The sequence below is a fragment of the Armigeres subalbatus genome, unplaced genomic scaffold (assembly GCF_024139115.2).
Source record: "Armigeres subalbatus isolate Guangzhou_Male unplaced genomic scaffold, GZ_Asu_2 Contig1172, whole genome shotgun sequence".
NCBI classification, from domain to species: domain Eukaryota; kingdom Metazoa; phylum Arthropoda; class Insecta; order Diptera; family Culicidae; genus Armigeres; species Armigeres subalbatus.
Window position 1 is genome coordinate 1 of NW_026941926.1, and position 16,269 is coordinate 16,269.

Sequence of the window (16,269 nt, forward strand, 5' to 3'; positions counted from 1 at the left end):
GAGAATGTGCATAATCTTTAAACTATTGAAGTGCAATCAAATTAATTAACTAACCGTTTTATAAGAACCGTTTTATAAGAATTAACCGTTTTATAAGAACATCTGTATTTGAACACACATGATTTGAATGTAGAAATCTACACTTCCAATTCGCATCTTGACATTTATTGAAATGTAAACAATCCTTACCTGGTAATATAGGGAAATATATAACAAGCAAGCCCAAGCCTATCCCACCTGTATTGCGTTATATATTTAAGTAGGCACATCGTTGTTATCGGTGAGTAACACGGCATACAAAAAAAAACACGGGTGAATAAGGGACTACAACCAGTTGATACGATGGATGTCATAGTAGGCGTTATCGCGCGATGTGACGTGGTGCGATAGTAGAGGTTTATTCGGTGGTTTATTTATGATTATTATTCCTTCGCGTGGTTTTGTCACATCGCGTGATCACGTGTATATGCTTGCAGCCACTTTTATTCGATGATTGCTAAAACGGTAGAAATTATGTTTCAATTGATAAATACATCGACATGTAAATTACTATTTTGGTTTACGTCAATGAAAACATGTAGAATTATATGTAATTGAATTTTACACAACATCATTTTCAATTGATGTAATTTTTCAAATGATTGAATTTTGAGTATATTTTCATGTTCCAAATATGTGCATGGATATGAATGTAAAACTACATTATAATTTTAACTGTGTAGGGTTAAAACGTTCCATGTTCCAATTCGTGTCCGTTGTTTCGCGCTAAGAGTCGTCGCCGTAAAACGTCCGTATTCTTTCATTATCGGATTCTCGAACAAATTGATGTTTCGGGAACAGTAGGTTGGTGGCCCAAGGTTCCCTATCCACTGGGATGGGGCTGCCATGCTAGGTATAGCTTCCGGGGAATAGCAATTCATACTCAGCCGCTGGATGCCAGAACAGACGCTGTTTGAGCCGCAGCTCCTTGGTGAACAGACGCTCGATCAGTCGGGTCAAATTTGTTTAAAGTCCCACCCAACACCAGGACTAGGCGAGTGCGCTTTGAGCGGCACACGGTCGCTTTGATAGGGCCTGCTTGGGGACACATGCAGCTTTTTATAGAAGTTCAACAGAGCCCACTGTCGAACCCCACCACATCCTAGGCAGACCCCACAGGACGCACCCTCTTACTCTAGCTGATGTCAGAAGGACAACAGTGCCCAGGCTGCACTACCAGCTAAGTACGCAACCCTTAGCTGGCGGTCAATTGTCATCGGAAGACCCGTGGAAGCGTGAGTATTGGAACTTGTGAGGACCAGAGCTATGTTAGGCGCCCCTTCCCGGATGTCAACTCACCATTTCGTAGCCCATTTTTAAAATGCTTATAATACATTCTAGACAAAATGTAATTAAAATCTGATTTATGTATGATACGGAAAAAGTTCCGAAGTGTATGATAGATACATTTTTGGAAAATATACAAAAAATTGAGGTAAGCTTACAAATATGTAATTCAGAACTTTTTCCGTCGGAGGTGAGCCAGCCAAAGGCTGAAAGCCTCCTTAATAAAGATACAGAAAAAAATAGTAGTTTGTGCAACTAGTTGCAAAAAGATGACTTTTTCAGCACGAGTTGTACGTTTATCCAACGAGGCTTGCCGAGTTGGATAAATACTACGAGTGCTGAAAAAATCGAGTTTTGCAACGAGTTACACACGCTATTTTTTGCAATGACGAAAAATGGGCTTTAATATGATAAATCTATACCAAAATTGTACGAATCGAAATCGAATTTACTCCACATGATCATTCATGCCAATAAATTATGTTGCGGCAGAGAACAATAAGATTCCATCTTATCGTGCCAAATTGCATAGCTTAAATAGCTATGAAGCGATGGATGCAATTGCCTTTGGAAAATTGTGATGTTATGTCCAACAAACCATCTCATTTATTACGAGACTCTTACAGTACACTATTTTAACACTCACCCAAACTAGGCTAGGTGTACCAGTTGTGGCTATAGCACCAGTTGTCGCACTAGTGCTTTATATGCCAAATGGCCAATCAAATCACCGCAGACCAAGTTCATATCGATAAAGCATATTCATATGATGCGATAAAACCTTTGATCTCCTCCAAAACAAGCAAAGCATAATTGTAAAAAATGATTTTGCTTAATTTTTGACGTCCTTTGCACCAGTTTTCGCACTAGTGGTCCCTATTTGGCCAGTCCCATAAGAAAACAATGGGATTTGCCAAATAAGGAACCAAAATTAAGAATAGTGCCACAACTGGTGCATGCGTTCCTATTATGGATTAATCAATTTTGATGATTATAACAAATTTTATTGTGGTTTTTACAGCTATTCTAAGGAGCAGGAAGTAAAACCTTTCGCTTGATATATAAAGTTCACCCACATGCCTTTTACTTATTTTTTAAAAAATAGTTGTTCTTATGTATGGCGATAATTGGTACACCCACCCTAATTCAGCTAAATGTAGTCAAGTAACTACTGTCCCAATGTAGGTTTTTCATTATAGCACCCAAATGAGTGCTATAATGAATATTATGCAACCCATTTGAGTTGCATAATGGTCATTAAAGCACCCATTCTGTTGGTATGGAAAAGTAGGCTGTTTTATCACTCAAATGACAACTGTAAACCGGGTATTATGATCAGGAATTGCGAAAAATATTTTTCCGTATCGTACATCAATCATATTTTAATTACATTTTGTCTAGAATTTATTATAAGCATTTTAAAATGATCTTCCTATGCTGTGCTGTAGGATCTGTCAAAGTTAACACCGTCGTGTGTCTTCTTCTTATTTTTACTTGTATTCGTCTATTGGTGATATTCTATGCTTCAGGAGTGCTTGGACGCGTTCGCGCACGCACACGCGTCAATATGTCATCGACCTTACGTGTCTTACAGCTAATAACGCGGATATATATACGTATACGTGTGCATGAGTCTATTACAGGGGATGGACAAAATAATTAGGATAGGCAAATTTTAGGTAAAATTGGATGTGTTGTAACTACCTTAGTTATTATCCGATTTTGACAATTCAGGCATGCCCGAACTAGAAAATTAATGCAGTTTGACGGTATGTCCATGTAACCGACTATGGCCACCGGATTCCGGAGATATTCCGGGTTTTTCGGAGGTAGGTTCAAAACCGTAAATTTGAGGTGGATATTAGGAGAAGTTGTAGTTAAAAATTGAATAATATTAGTAACCACAAATGAAGTAGGGCTCTTGCTGATTGGAACCATATATTGAGATTTGGAATCGGACCAGAATTAAGTGAGATATGGCCATTTCTTTAAAATCGGTTCCGATCGATACTTATCAAAGGGGTCAGGCCACAACTTCATTTGAATCTCGCTTTTTGATAGATCGTCCACTATGATTTTATTCTAGAAGGCCTCTTATGTGTCCAGAATGAAAAACCAATTGAATAAACGAATCCTGGAGTCGCTGGGATGTCCCCGGGGAACCTGTGAATGGGGACATTTTAGTTTTAGCACCAAAATCAGTCATTCGACGGCTCTTTTTTCATGGTTTTCGATCAGGAAGCGAAGTATGAATATAAAATGGTCCATTGACGGCTCTGACCGCTTCCAGGACCTACGGATTGGCCCCGGGGAACCTGTGGAAGGGGACATTTTAGTTTCACCAAAAAAACAGTCGTTCGACGGCTCTTTTTTCATGGTTTTCGATCAGAAGGCGAAGTATGAATATAAAATGGTCCATTGGCGGCTCTGACCACTTCCAGGACCTACGGATTGGCCCCGGGGAACCTGTGGAAGGGGACATTTTAGTTTCACCTAAAAAACAGTCATTCGACGGCTCTTTTTTCATGGCTTTCGATCAAGAAGCGAAGTATGAATATAAAATGGTCCATTGATGGCTCTGACCGCTTCTACGGATTGGCCCCGGGGAACCTGTGGAAGGAGTCATTTTAGTTTTAGCACCAAAACCAGTCATTCGAAGGCTCTTTTTTCATGGTTTTCGATCAGGAAGCGAAGTATGAATATAAAATAATCCATTGATGGCCCTGGCCGCTTTCAAGACTTACGGATTGGCCCCGGGGAACCTGTGGAAGGGGACATTTTAGTTTTACCACCAAAACCAGTCATTCGACGGCTCTTTTTTCATGGTTTTCGATAAGGAAGCGAAGTATGAATATAAAGTGGTCCATTGACGGCTCTGATTGCTTCCAGGACCTACTGGTTGCCTCCGAGGAACCTGTGGAAGAGGACATTTAATTTTTACCACCAAAACCAGTCATTCGACGGCTTTTTTTTCATGGTTTTCGATCAGAAAGCAAAGTATGAATATAAAATGGTCCATTGACGGCTCTGACCGCTTCCAAGACCCACGGATTGCTCCTGGAGAATCTGTGTAAGGGGACATTTTATTTTAAGCATCATAACCAGCCATTCAACGTCTCTTTTCTAGTGGTTTCGATTAGGAATCGAGAAATGAATATAAAAGGGACCATTGAGGGCTCTGACCGCTTTCTGGACCTACAGATTGGCCCAGGAAACCTGTGGAAGGGGACATTTTAGTTTTAGCACCAAAACTAGTCATACAACGGCTCTGTTTTCATGGCTTTGGATCAGGAAGCGATGTATGACGTAGGCAGGTTCCCCGTGAGCTATCCGTAGGTCCAGAAAACGGTCAGAGCCGTCAATGGTCCATTTCTTGTTCATACTTCACATTCTAATTGAAATCCATGAAAAAAGAGCCGTCCAATGATTGGTTTTTGTGCTAAAACTAAAATGTCCCCTTCCACAGTTCCCCAGGGCAATCCGTAAGTCCTGGAAGCGGTCAGATCCATTAATGGTCCAATTTATACTCATACTTCGCTTTCTGATCAAAAATCGCGAAACAAAAGCCGTCGAGATATTGGTTTTGGTGCTGCAACTTAAATGTTCCTTTCCACTGGTTTTCCGGGGGGAATCTGTAGGTCCTGAGAGCGGTCAGAGTCATCAATGGTCAATTTTATATTACAGTCAAACCTCCATGAGTCGATGTTCCATGACTCGATATCGACTCATGGAAGCAAATTATGCCATATTAAAAAATATTTTCTGGGCTACTCTGATGGTCCCTTCAAACAGCTTCCCAAGGATTTCCTATTCCACATCTCGATATTTCCATGAGTCGATGGTCCCTTCAATATCGACTCATGGAGGTTTGGCTGTAATACTTTGCTTATATTAAAGAAGAGCTGTCGAAGGATTGATTTTGGTGTAAAAACTAAAATGTCCCCTTCCACAGGTTCCTCGGGGGCAACCAGTTCCTGGAAGCGGTCGAAGCTGTCAATGGTCCTTTTACTTTGCTACTTTGCTTCCTGATCGAAAACCTATAAAAAGAGCCGTCGAATAACTGATTTTAGTGCTAAAACTTATATGTTCCTTTCCACAGGTTCCCCGGGGGCAATCCTTGGGTCCTGGAAGTGGTCAGAGCCGTCAATGATCCATTTTATTTTCGTACTTCACTTCCTGATCGAAAACCATGAATGAAGAGCTGTCGAATGGCTGGTTTTGGTGCTAAAACTAAAATGTCCCCTTCCACAGGTTGCTCGGGGCCAATCCGTAGATCCTGGAATCGGTCAGAGCCGTCAATGGACCATTTTATATTCATACTTCGCTTCCTGATCGAAAACCATGAAAAAAGAGCCGTCGAACGACCGGTTTTGGTGGTAAAACTAAAATGTCCCCTTCCACAGGTTCTCCGGGGCCAATCCGTAGATCCTGAAAGCGGTCAGAGCCGGCAATGGACCATTTTATATTCATACTTCGCTTCCTGATCGAAAACCATGAAAAAAGAGCCGACGAACAACTGGTTTTGGTGGTAAAACTAAAATGTCCCCTTTCTTCAGGTTCCCCAAGGCCAATCCGTAGATCCTGAAAGCGGTCAGAGCCAATAATGGACCATTTTATATTCATACTTCGCTTCCTGATCGAAAACCATGAAAAAAGAGCCGACGAACGACTGGTTTTGGTGGTAAAACTAAAATGTCCCCTTCCACAGGTTCCCCGGGGCCAATCCGTAGATCCTGGAAGCGGTCAGAGCTGCCAATCGACCATTTTATATTCATACTTCGCTTCCTGATCGAAAACCATGAAAAAAGAGCCGTCGAATGACTGATTTTGGTGCTAAAGCTTGAATGTCCCCATTCACAGGTTCCCCGGGGACATCCCAGGATCCGTTTATTCAATTGGTTTTTAATTCTGGACACATTAGAGCCCTTCTAGAATGAAATCATAGTGGCCGATCTATCAAAAAGCGAGATTCAAATGAAGTTGTGGCCTGACCCTTTTGATAAGTATCGATCGGAACCGATTTTAAAGAAATGGCCATATCTCACATGGTTCTGGTCCGATTCCAAATCTCAATATATGGTTCCAATCAGCAAGAGCTCTACTTTATTTGTGGTTACTAATATTATTCAATTTTTAACCTCAACTTCTCCTAATATTCACCTCAAATTTTCGGTTTTGAACCTACCTCCGAAAAACCCGGAATATCTCCGGAATCCGGTGGCCATAGTCGGTTACATGGACATACCGTCAAACTGCATTAATTTTCTAGTTCGGGCATGCCTGAATTGTCAAAATCGGATAATAACTAAGGTAGTTACAACACATCCAATTTTACCTAAAATTTGCCTATCCTAATTATTTTGTCCATCCCCTGTAGATGCAGAGTATTTGCTATCGCACTTGCGTGGAAGTTTGGTCGCAAAGTGTTTCTGTCAGGGGGAGATAGCGGAGCACTGAATCCCTACCCCGACATGTGCTATGGTTCTAAAATGTAAACAACAGTGTTAATTCTCTACCACCTTTTTGAATGGAGGGAATTTTTATGCATAGTTTTGTTTTTCGATATTTTATCAAATTTAAACACTTAATCCTGCAGCAATATAACGATGTGCTATGCTTGAGATACCAGCTTGATTAAAGGGACTCGAAAAAGAATTTATTTGCAGTAACTAACCAAATATAAAAATGTTCGCATTAATGATTGCGCCCTAACACTGGTTCTAAGCTTCGATGCAAAGTACACCAGCTTTGTTCGCCAGTGACAGGCGTATGGGGCCCTTGGTTTCTGTGACAACCTGGTTAAGATTGTAGAGAAACATATGCACCTGTTCGAAGATTTAGTTATTTGTACTGTACTGTAACAGTTCTTGCCGTTGTTGTCGAGACGACGGTTCGTTACCTTCATTTACTCGATGTCAGATAGAACGGGAGGATGCGTATGTAGGTATATGGCAATTCCAGATGGTAAATAAGTGCGAAATCAAATCAAGTATGTAGTCTAGGAAAAACTCTATGGTTTGCAGCAAAGTAATAGACGTGGAAACGAAGCTTACAAACTGAAAAAGAAAAAAAAAAGAATTTAAAATACAACTGTGGTTGAATTATTTAATCGGTACTATTTTAATCATATTATTGCTCTTAAGTTGTCTACTCTTATATCTTGAAATGATTCCTACGATTCAATGGAAATACTATAGTAAATGCAGGCATAGCAGGCAAAAGACTTTTTTTTTCTAATTTTAGTGCACACAACATCGATGAACATTAAATTTATTTTGTGCGATTTAAAAGTCATCCATCGTCTACGATGACCAAATTACGCCTCCCTATTCTCCTTCTCTTTGGCACAGTTCCTGATAATGCGCTGGAAGTTCCACTGAATCACCAGACCAATAAGCCGCAACGGTCCGAGCAGGTAGAATTGTAGCACGCACAGCACCGGGCTCTTCCATGGTGACATTCCAACGCACAGAGTGCTCAAAACCCAACTCTCCAGTCCCAAGATCGAGAAGAACGAGCCCTTCAACGCATCGTGCACAATCCGCTTGCCAACGTCCTCCGGTTTGGCCAACCCTCCGGAACCGGAAATGATCTTCGTTTCCATCGGTTTGGATTCATTCTCCCGTTCGAATCCCGGTGTGTCCGTGTCTGCCGGAAGGGCCAAGGTCACGCTTACTCCGCAGTGCTTCGCTTCCATGGCAATAGTCTCAGCCAAACCGCGAAGGGCAAATTTGGACGCAGCGTAGGCTCCGTAACCGTACAGTCCAATCAGTGCGGCTTGCGACGCGGTTATGACAATGATACCTTCCTTAGCCAGTTTCATCTTCGGTAGAAGGTAGCGCGTAGGGTAAAAAGTGGCGAAATAGTTAACATCCATCATCAACCTGGCGTCTTCAATGGAGGTATCCTCGACAGTACCGCAAATTGCCATTCCTGCACAATTTATCAACATAAATACAGGACCAATGGATCCTTCCACCTCTTGGAGACCCTTTTCTACTGCGTCATAACTTTTCGCCAGGTCGATGGAACGGTATTCGATCTTCTGATCTTCGCGTACCTTATTGGACAATAGTTGAGCTTTAGCTTTTTCTAAAATGGAAAAAAAAATGTGAGATAAGCTTGTTGTTTAGGAATTATCCTCTAATTCGGCTCCCTTACCAAGAAGCTTGACATTGCGTGCCACAATCGTTACGTTCGCACCCAAGCGAACACACTCAGTTGCGGCCCACAATCCGATACCGCTGGATCCCCCGGTTACGACCACATGCTTGCCGCGAATGTTGGTGCGTGTCTTTCGAGACACCCAATAGAATATGAGACCGTGGACCAGGACGATTCCCAGCACTGTTAGGATGATCTCAGTTTTGTGATCCATTTTGGTGTGATGGATAGGGCGTGATGTGTTTACTCTATGATAAGAATTGGGTACAAATTAAATGATGAAAAGCATGGCAGTATGTGATATGATTTTCAGCGCTTACTTTTGTATAAAAATATCCAAGGTTAATGTAAATTTTCGTTGGGATTCACGTTACATCTCGGTGTGCAGTAGGTTACGAACATGGATTGTGGAAAATGCCATTAGGGCGAAAGAAAATTCTCCCATCGGGTGTCACTTATCGGCTTCCAAAATTGATAACAATTTTCTGACAGGTTTGAATATTTCCATGATATTTAATATTACCACTGTGTTAGTGCAGGTTGTAATTGTGTTTTGCTATAACCGGTTTTTATGGTCCCAAGTGTCCAACTCTTGATTATATTAGGATTTGAATGAACTGTTAAGTGATTTCTACCTTACTAGCTATAAAAGAGATCATCATTACTTAGTAAAGGTGAACATCAAATTGAAGCCCAGTAAAATAGAGTTTGCTGTAATTCGTAAACATCTGAAAACTGAAAACTAAGAAAAATAATATAGATTTCGATTTTGGTTTGTTGAACTACTTTCATATTTATTTTTAAGCTGTTGTAACGTAAAACTAGTTAAATTTTCTATTTAATTTCAATTAGTCAGAAAACTCAAATTCATCCCCCAACGGTGATGTCATTCTCTGGATGTGAACGCCTTAGTATGATAAATCCCATAATTAATTGCCTACTTTACAGTTTTCACGAACGTTTCATAATGAATTTTGAAAATCTTTTTGGTTTAGAACACCATCTTCATAACTTTTGAACGCAATGGCTGATTTTTGTGACGATCAACAAGGCCTTACCACCTTTAGAATGGAACTCGTTGCGAGAAAATCGGTTAAGCATTAGGGTTTCTTACCCCATTCCCGGCCTAACATGCGTACGACTGCATTATTCAATTGATATTTCTGACAGGAAGCAACTATTCCTGAATTTTGTGGGCTGTATAATACTGCATTGGGTTTCACTTCTGCTTAAAAATAAGCTATTCGTGCTAAATATCGTTCAAAAAAGCTTTTATTTGATCTAAATTAGCGAGGTGCAGCACTCATTTCAGTTATAGCGATTCCCATTCCGGCATATCATAAAACCAGTTCCCGGCCTAAGCAAAATTTCACTCAATCTCTCAACATTTTACTCTCATTCTCTCTCGGGACGGTAGAAAATGCGACGTAAACAAAAATATGCACGTTCCACGACAACAAGATGCCAGATGGTATCATTCATAATCATTTTTATTTGGTTGAGAAGATATATTTACTCATCCAATTTTTTTCCAAATACTTAAAAACAATAATTTTTTCACTTTTTGAAATCGAGAAAATTATAAATAACATGATAGCGTCAACATATTAAACAGTTTTCCTATCAACGATGAAGGATCAATTTCATTCTCCTGGCCTTTTGGCAGCACGGTGCGGCTAGAAGTTTTTGGGCCGAGGTGATTTTTTGTTCGGTTTGAGAATACATTTTTAAATGTATTCTAATTATGTTTATATAAGTTCTAGTGATACGTTCTAGTGATTAGATTGAAGTGCGTGTGTGGAGCATTATGGTGTGGTGATTAAAAGCTTGAAGCAATGATTGTAACGAGCACTAGGACGATTTTCAGGTAGGTGTTTATTTGATGATACCGTTTTGTAAAAGTGGAAAGAATCACTCCGGCTCAGTGGTGTGGCATCGGAGAGTGAGATTTTGATCTACATTTTTAGTTTCTACAATTGGATCAATTAGGAGTAAAACAAGTGATTGAAAGATATTGAATATTGTGCAATATAAATGAGAGACTTTTTAAAAATTATCAATCATAAACTTACGGCTTCCAAACAGTATAAATCATTAGTTTTCTGTGTAGTGAGCCGGGAACCGGGTCCATAGGCCCAAGTAGTGATTTACCCTATTATATGAAAAATGAGTTTTTTTTTTAATATGTTGTACACACACAAGACACACGCACAAACGGATAGTTCTACGAGCCTTCTATAAAAAGACCGTTTTTGGAGTTTGGATGAATGTGGATGAATATCACATTTTAAAAACTCGATGTGCATAGCATACAGAAGATTTAATTCGAAAGGTGGCAAAATTTTGTTGATCGCTATTGAATTTGATTATGATCAGCCACCAAAGATTATGAAAAAAAATGTATTGAACCAAAATGATTGGAGTCTTGGCTACATGCGAAAAAGACGGCATCATTACTATGTGAATTCATTTGGTATTTTTGTTATTTATATTTATGATAGTGGGATTTGAGGCTTACCTTATTATACAATTACTGATCGGCTGCAACGGGGCTTGTCCAGTCATAAAATAATTTCGTTCCTCGAACTTCCTTGTCCTTCTATACACGCTATTGTACACATTAAAACTATGTTTGTATTCACTTGTCATAATGACGTGTTCGTACTACTTATACCATTTAATTTTACCACTTGATTGTAACTTAACAGATTCGTATTTTTAGATTAAAAAAACACCTTAATAAAGAATTAAAAAAAAAAAGATACGTATTTCGACCTCAATAGTAAGGCCGTGTGTATTTTAGATTGTGAGTTGGATGGATTTATCAGATTTATATTTCATTGTCTTCTTCCTCTACACTGAGGAAAATGGACGTATGTTTTCCGATCAAACGCCTTATGAAAATTTGCCACAAGGAATCGGTATGAATCTCAATATGTTGCCTTATGAATGATGATTTTAATTTGAAAAAAAGTGAAGTGCGGCAGACTGGGTTCGAACCATGGACGTTGGGGTCGGGAGGCCGGTATGTAGACCACACGCCCATCGACGCTTGATTACTCAGGAAGGTAACTGCGTATGAGAATCACTGTTGGTGGAATAATCAGTCGAAGATTCATAAGGCGCCAGTTATGAATTTCGATAGTCCAGTTCGCTGAGTGTATGGCTCTACATTCCAACTGGAACTGTACCTGCTTTTCAACTTAGTATTCTATTATTATTATTATTATTAGAATTTCCTCAGGTAATAACTGAAAGGTCTACTACGTATAATAGCGTATTAATGAAAGTTTTATTATAATAATTTATCATGGCTATCTATAGTGCAATTATTCGACAGTAACTATTTCAAGTTTTTAATTCATCAGTCTCACTGGAGCAGAGAATGGTTGTCTCTATTATAACCGTAATATGGTTTCGATAGGAAGACTTACTCTGTTGAAAGTCAAAATATCTTATATAGAGAGATTTAGTCTTATCTAGATTACTTCTTAGTATCTATAATTCAGAACTCACTGTATAGTGATCGTTTAGCTATATAAAGTGCACTAAATGGTATCAGACACTATTTTAAACATAACAGCCTATAACATTGAAAAACAATGTCCAAGTCGCGTGGTCTAATATTTCATTTTTCTAATTAAAACATCCATATCTTGTGCATATGCAAATAGAGTTTTGACACATTTTATCAAGATTTTCAACTATTTTTTTACAGAAACAAACTTCTTCTCACCGTTCCGTCGTTCTTACATGCTATAACTACAAGTGGCCCAGACGATATTAGTGGTTGCGCCCTTTGGTCCCTGGATTCGACCGGAGGCCGGATCCAACCGGTTCGCATTCCTCAGCAGCTAGCTGTCAATTGCCGTTCAAAAATATATACCATCAGAGAACACTGTCTGATTGCGGTCCAAGTCACACGAACACACCCCGATAGACCTTAAGCGTGAGTGTGTGTTGGTGCAATGCAGTAATGGAATGGGAACCATGCATATTGTGTATAACAACAAACACAATACAGCAAAACATCACGTACGACGGCATAGGAATAGCATCATCAATGGAATCACGCTCCGTACTGTGGCCTGGTATGGTGCTGCGTATTTCCATGTAAATCGAACCGTAGTGTATTCTGTTTCTGTATAGAAAATAAAAAAAATCTACGCCAATGTATGCGAGATCGAAAAGGAGTAGCTCGTTCGTTCGTCGTCGTTTGTCAGGTCGGTCGTCAGTCACAAACACGAACTCATATGCATAGAAGAAGAGTCGTTCGAAGAGGAAAAGTGTCGTCGATAAAAATTTCACAGTCCCGAAAAACTGGCCAGGAACAAATGAATTTCGAGCTTGCAAAATAGCCCCAGCTTTATCCGGTCGGTACAGTGCACAAGAATATCGCGTCTTCCGGACGTTGCTCGCGGATTTCGAGTGCGGTCGTGCGAATGTCACGCGCGTCAAGGTGCGTAGGTTCAAGGAATTCCAATCAGAGAAGGTTGGCTGGAAGCTATCTATCTGGAAGCAGAAAAAATATTGTGCAAATTGTATTGTGTGTACTACGGAGCTAGGGTAGTGGCCGCGGTCAATGGGATAGCTGGATAGTGTGAAAAGAAGAGAGCGAGAGTGTCACCGAGAAGGGCTTTGGATGGAACGTGGATTGACCCAGGAATGGTCTGGCTAATTGGAAGGAAATCGTGAAAAAAAAATTATCAAATCAGAAAACAGGTGCAACGTGAAAAAAAGCACTACACTGTTCTAAACAAGTGCTTTGTGGTGGGTCGTTTTTTTTGTGTTGAATGCGGAAGTAATGTGTATTAAAGCGTTATCAAAGGAGTAGGTAACTGGCGAAGAAAGTTGCGATCGAGTCTTGAGTGCGAAAACGAATGTCTGGCAAGGCCCACTAGATAGATCATGTATCATTAAGAGGAAGAAAGTGGTTCCATTTGAGAAGCACGAAAGTGAATTATGTGTATATCGTTGGTGTGTATGTCAGAGTATTGATCCGGTTCCTGTGGTTCCTGTGGATTTTCCTCTATATGGGAGGAGAAACGGAAACTTCCAGACGGATTTGAATTATAGATAGGAACAACTTCAAGTGTTTTCTTCTACATATCTGGATTACAGATATATAAGGTGAGTAAAGTAACTTCCTTTCACACATAATGATTTAAACTTAAAATTTCGTTTTTAGAATACCTTTATTTTGAAAGCACTGGTCGTGATATCAAAACACAATAAGCTCTTGCAGTTAGTAGTTAGTCTGTCTTTATTTTTATGTTGCTTCCTTGTCTATCATTTGGACAATCTGTCAAATAACATCTCGCCTTCTAGCGAAATGCAACGCAATATGTATTTTAATTCGTCCCTCAAAATAATTTAATTCACACTTTTCATGGTTTCTTTTAGAGTTCGTGACGGGTTTGAGTACAGTAGTGTTTCGTTTTTGTCAATGCATTTTGTAGTATTACCATCAAGTACAGCTAGCAGAATTTGGGGCAAGTGAGCCACCCGCCATAATTCAGTAAAATATCTAACAAAATTACTTTGCAGGTACATACATAGATTCGATCGTATAACCAAACAGTGTACAGAATTTTATATAGAATAGTCAAATTTGTCAAAAATGTTAAATTCAAATCGTGAGAAATAAGATAAAAGCAAAAATTGATAAACAAAAGAGTAAATAGAAATTGATAAAAGTAGGAAGCAGATATTGATATATCAGGAGGGTCCATAGGAGTTGTAAGGCAAATTTTGACATTTCTATTGTGCACTACTTAAAAAAAGTTATATAAGAACTTTATGATGAAACTAAACAGACAACCGACGGCAATACGTTGTCGTTAACAATAACAGATCAAAATTTAGAAGACAAGTTTTGTTATACATTAATCATACAACTCACAATTCTGGACTTATTTTATAAACGAACATTGGAAGGAAAATTCCTGCTAAAGCAAGGATTTTCTGACAAAACCGCCATATGTATCCGACTGAAGAGGCTTTCCTCTATCAGATAAGGGAATTAGTTTTGGAGCAAAATGCTTGCATAATTCTACTGAATCCCTCTCCTCCCCCTATGTGATCTTGCCGCGATGGGTTGGCTTACCATTAGCACTGGTATTGCAACCAAAGACATATCCTGTCGTGGTGGTATCACATGTTGACTATTTTTGTTCAATGCCGCGTCACAATTTGGCATTGACGCATTGATTTTCTGGATGTGCATGTGATCCAACGGACATCGTGTCTTGGAGCTTGGAATAGTAATGCAGTGATGTGTGCCTCTGTCTTCAGTAATAATGAAGTGAGATCTCCTCCTTTTTTGCAATACTTTTTTGATAAGTTCCCTGATGATGATGAGTCGTAGCTACGCTTAATTCTAGCTAGAAATGTATATATATAAATAATTCTGGAGCTGTTTTTAGTTACAAAGCTAATAAATTGCATCAACAAACCAACAAACTAATTCTACCTATGCTACATCAAAAGTTTCCACATGCATATTGAACAACAGCTCATCTGAAATCAATCGTCACTGCAGGTGCTACAATAGGAACCGATCGTAATTGGGCTTTTATTTGTGAAAAATTATCTGGCTACTGGAATAGTGGAATATTCCTAGATCACGATGCGAGAGTGCAAAAAAAGTCAAACTGACTGCAAGGATGATGAAACCGTTGTTGTGTGTAAGGGTTTTTGCGACGGAATTCAACGCTTTTACGTAAAATGTGTCGGCCTTACGGATGACGAAGGAGATGTTTGTTTGCATCGCAACGTGTTATGGATGTGTAACGATTGTCGTGATTTGCTCGAAATCATAAAATTGACAGAAAAAAAAATTATGCTCAAAAGAGCAACAAAAAAATCAAAGTGCAATTTTATGTCTACATAAGGCGATATTGCAGGTGGTTTTGACTTTACTTCTTACAAAGTCATCTAGATTTATCTCTCATTCCCATATCCAAATGCTTGTCCAACCAACAGACATTACAGATCCTTCAAAAAGTTTAACATAACGCCACTGTTTTCATTCTGTGAATTCAACTTTACATTATTTCACATTGAATATCAACACCACGTAAAAAACGTGTAAACCCCTAAATATGCATAAAAACCCGTAAGCGTAAATATTTTCTTTCAGTACTCCTATAGTTATGTACTTTCTTCGAAGTGAACTAAAAAAAACCCTGATTAATCCACCTAGCGGTGATGGTGCCTTTCTCGTGCATTATAAAAATAGTATTTTGGCCATTACTCTTGAGCCCATAGTCCGATCTGGCCAATTTTCAATAGGAAACAATGAGAGAATATTCTGCGTCGAATTCAACTTTTTGCGAGTAAATCGGTTAAAGATAAGTGCCTGAAAATGAGTGACATTATTTCACTCTTTTTTTTTCTTTAAAAAAAAGTGGTACTTTGGCCATAACTTCCGAGCCCATAGTCCGATCTGACCAATTTTCAATAGGAAACAATGGTAGAGTATCCTGCGTCGAATGCAACTTGTTGCGAGTAAATCGGTTAAGTGAGTGACATTTTTTTTGGGTGGGTGCGCACAGACACACACATACACACACATACACACACATACACACACACGCACACACAGACATCACCTCAATTCGTCGAACTTAGTCGATTGGTATATAACACTATGGGTCTCCGGGCCTCCTATAAAAAGTTCATTTTTGGAGCGAACATATAGCCTTTACGTATACTTTGTATACGAGAAATGCAAAACAGATTAATCCAGATGCTGTCCTTCTCGTGCATTATAAAGAA

The 16,269-nt window shown here is 39.3% G+C and overlaps 1 protein-coding gene across 1 annotated transcript; it reads right to left on the reverse strand.

Moving 5' to 3' along the window:
- Nucleotides 1-7,422: 7,422 nt before the first annotated feature.
- Nucleotides 7,423-9,008, reverse strand: LOC134202338 (3-ketodihydrosphingosine reductase-like). Its single transcript, XM_062677366.1, has 3 exons — nt 8,811-9,008; nt 8,488-8,738; nt 7,423-8,418 (listed from the first exon to the last, which is right to left on the reverse strand). The coding sequence occupies exons 2-3, from the start codon at nt 8,702-8,704 to the stop codon at nt 7,643-7,645; spliced, it is 993 nt and encodes a 330-aa protein (XP_062533350.1). The 5' UTR covers nt 8,705-8,738; nt 8,811-9,008; the 3' UTR covers nt 7,423-7,642.
- Nucleotides 9,009-16,269: the final 7,261 nt, after the last annotated feature.

Bases quoted from the DNA above. Each gene is read 5' to 3' on its own strand.
- LOC134202338 (XM_062677366.1), bottom strand. From the start codon at position 8,704: ATGGATCACAAAACTGAGATCATCCTAACAGTGCTGGGAATCGTCCTG. The intron at 8,419-8,487 runs GTAAGGGAGCCG...TTTCCATTTTAG, and splicing joins ACGCAATGTCAAGCTTCTTG to AAAAAGCTAAAGCTCAACTA.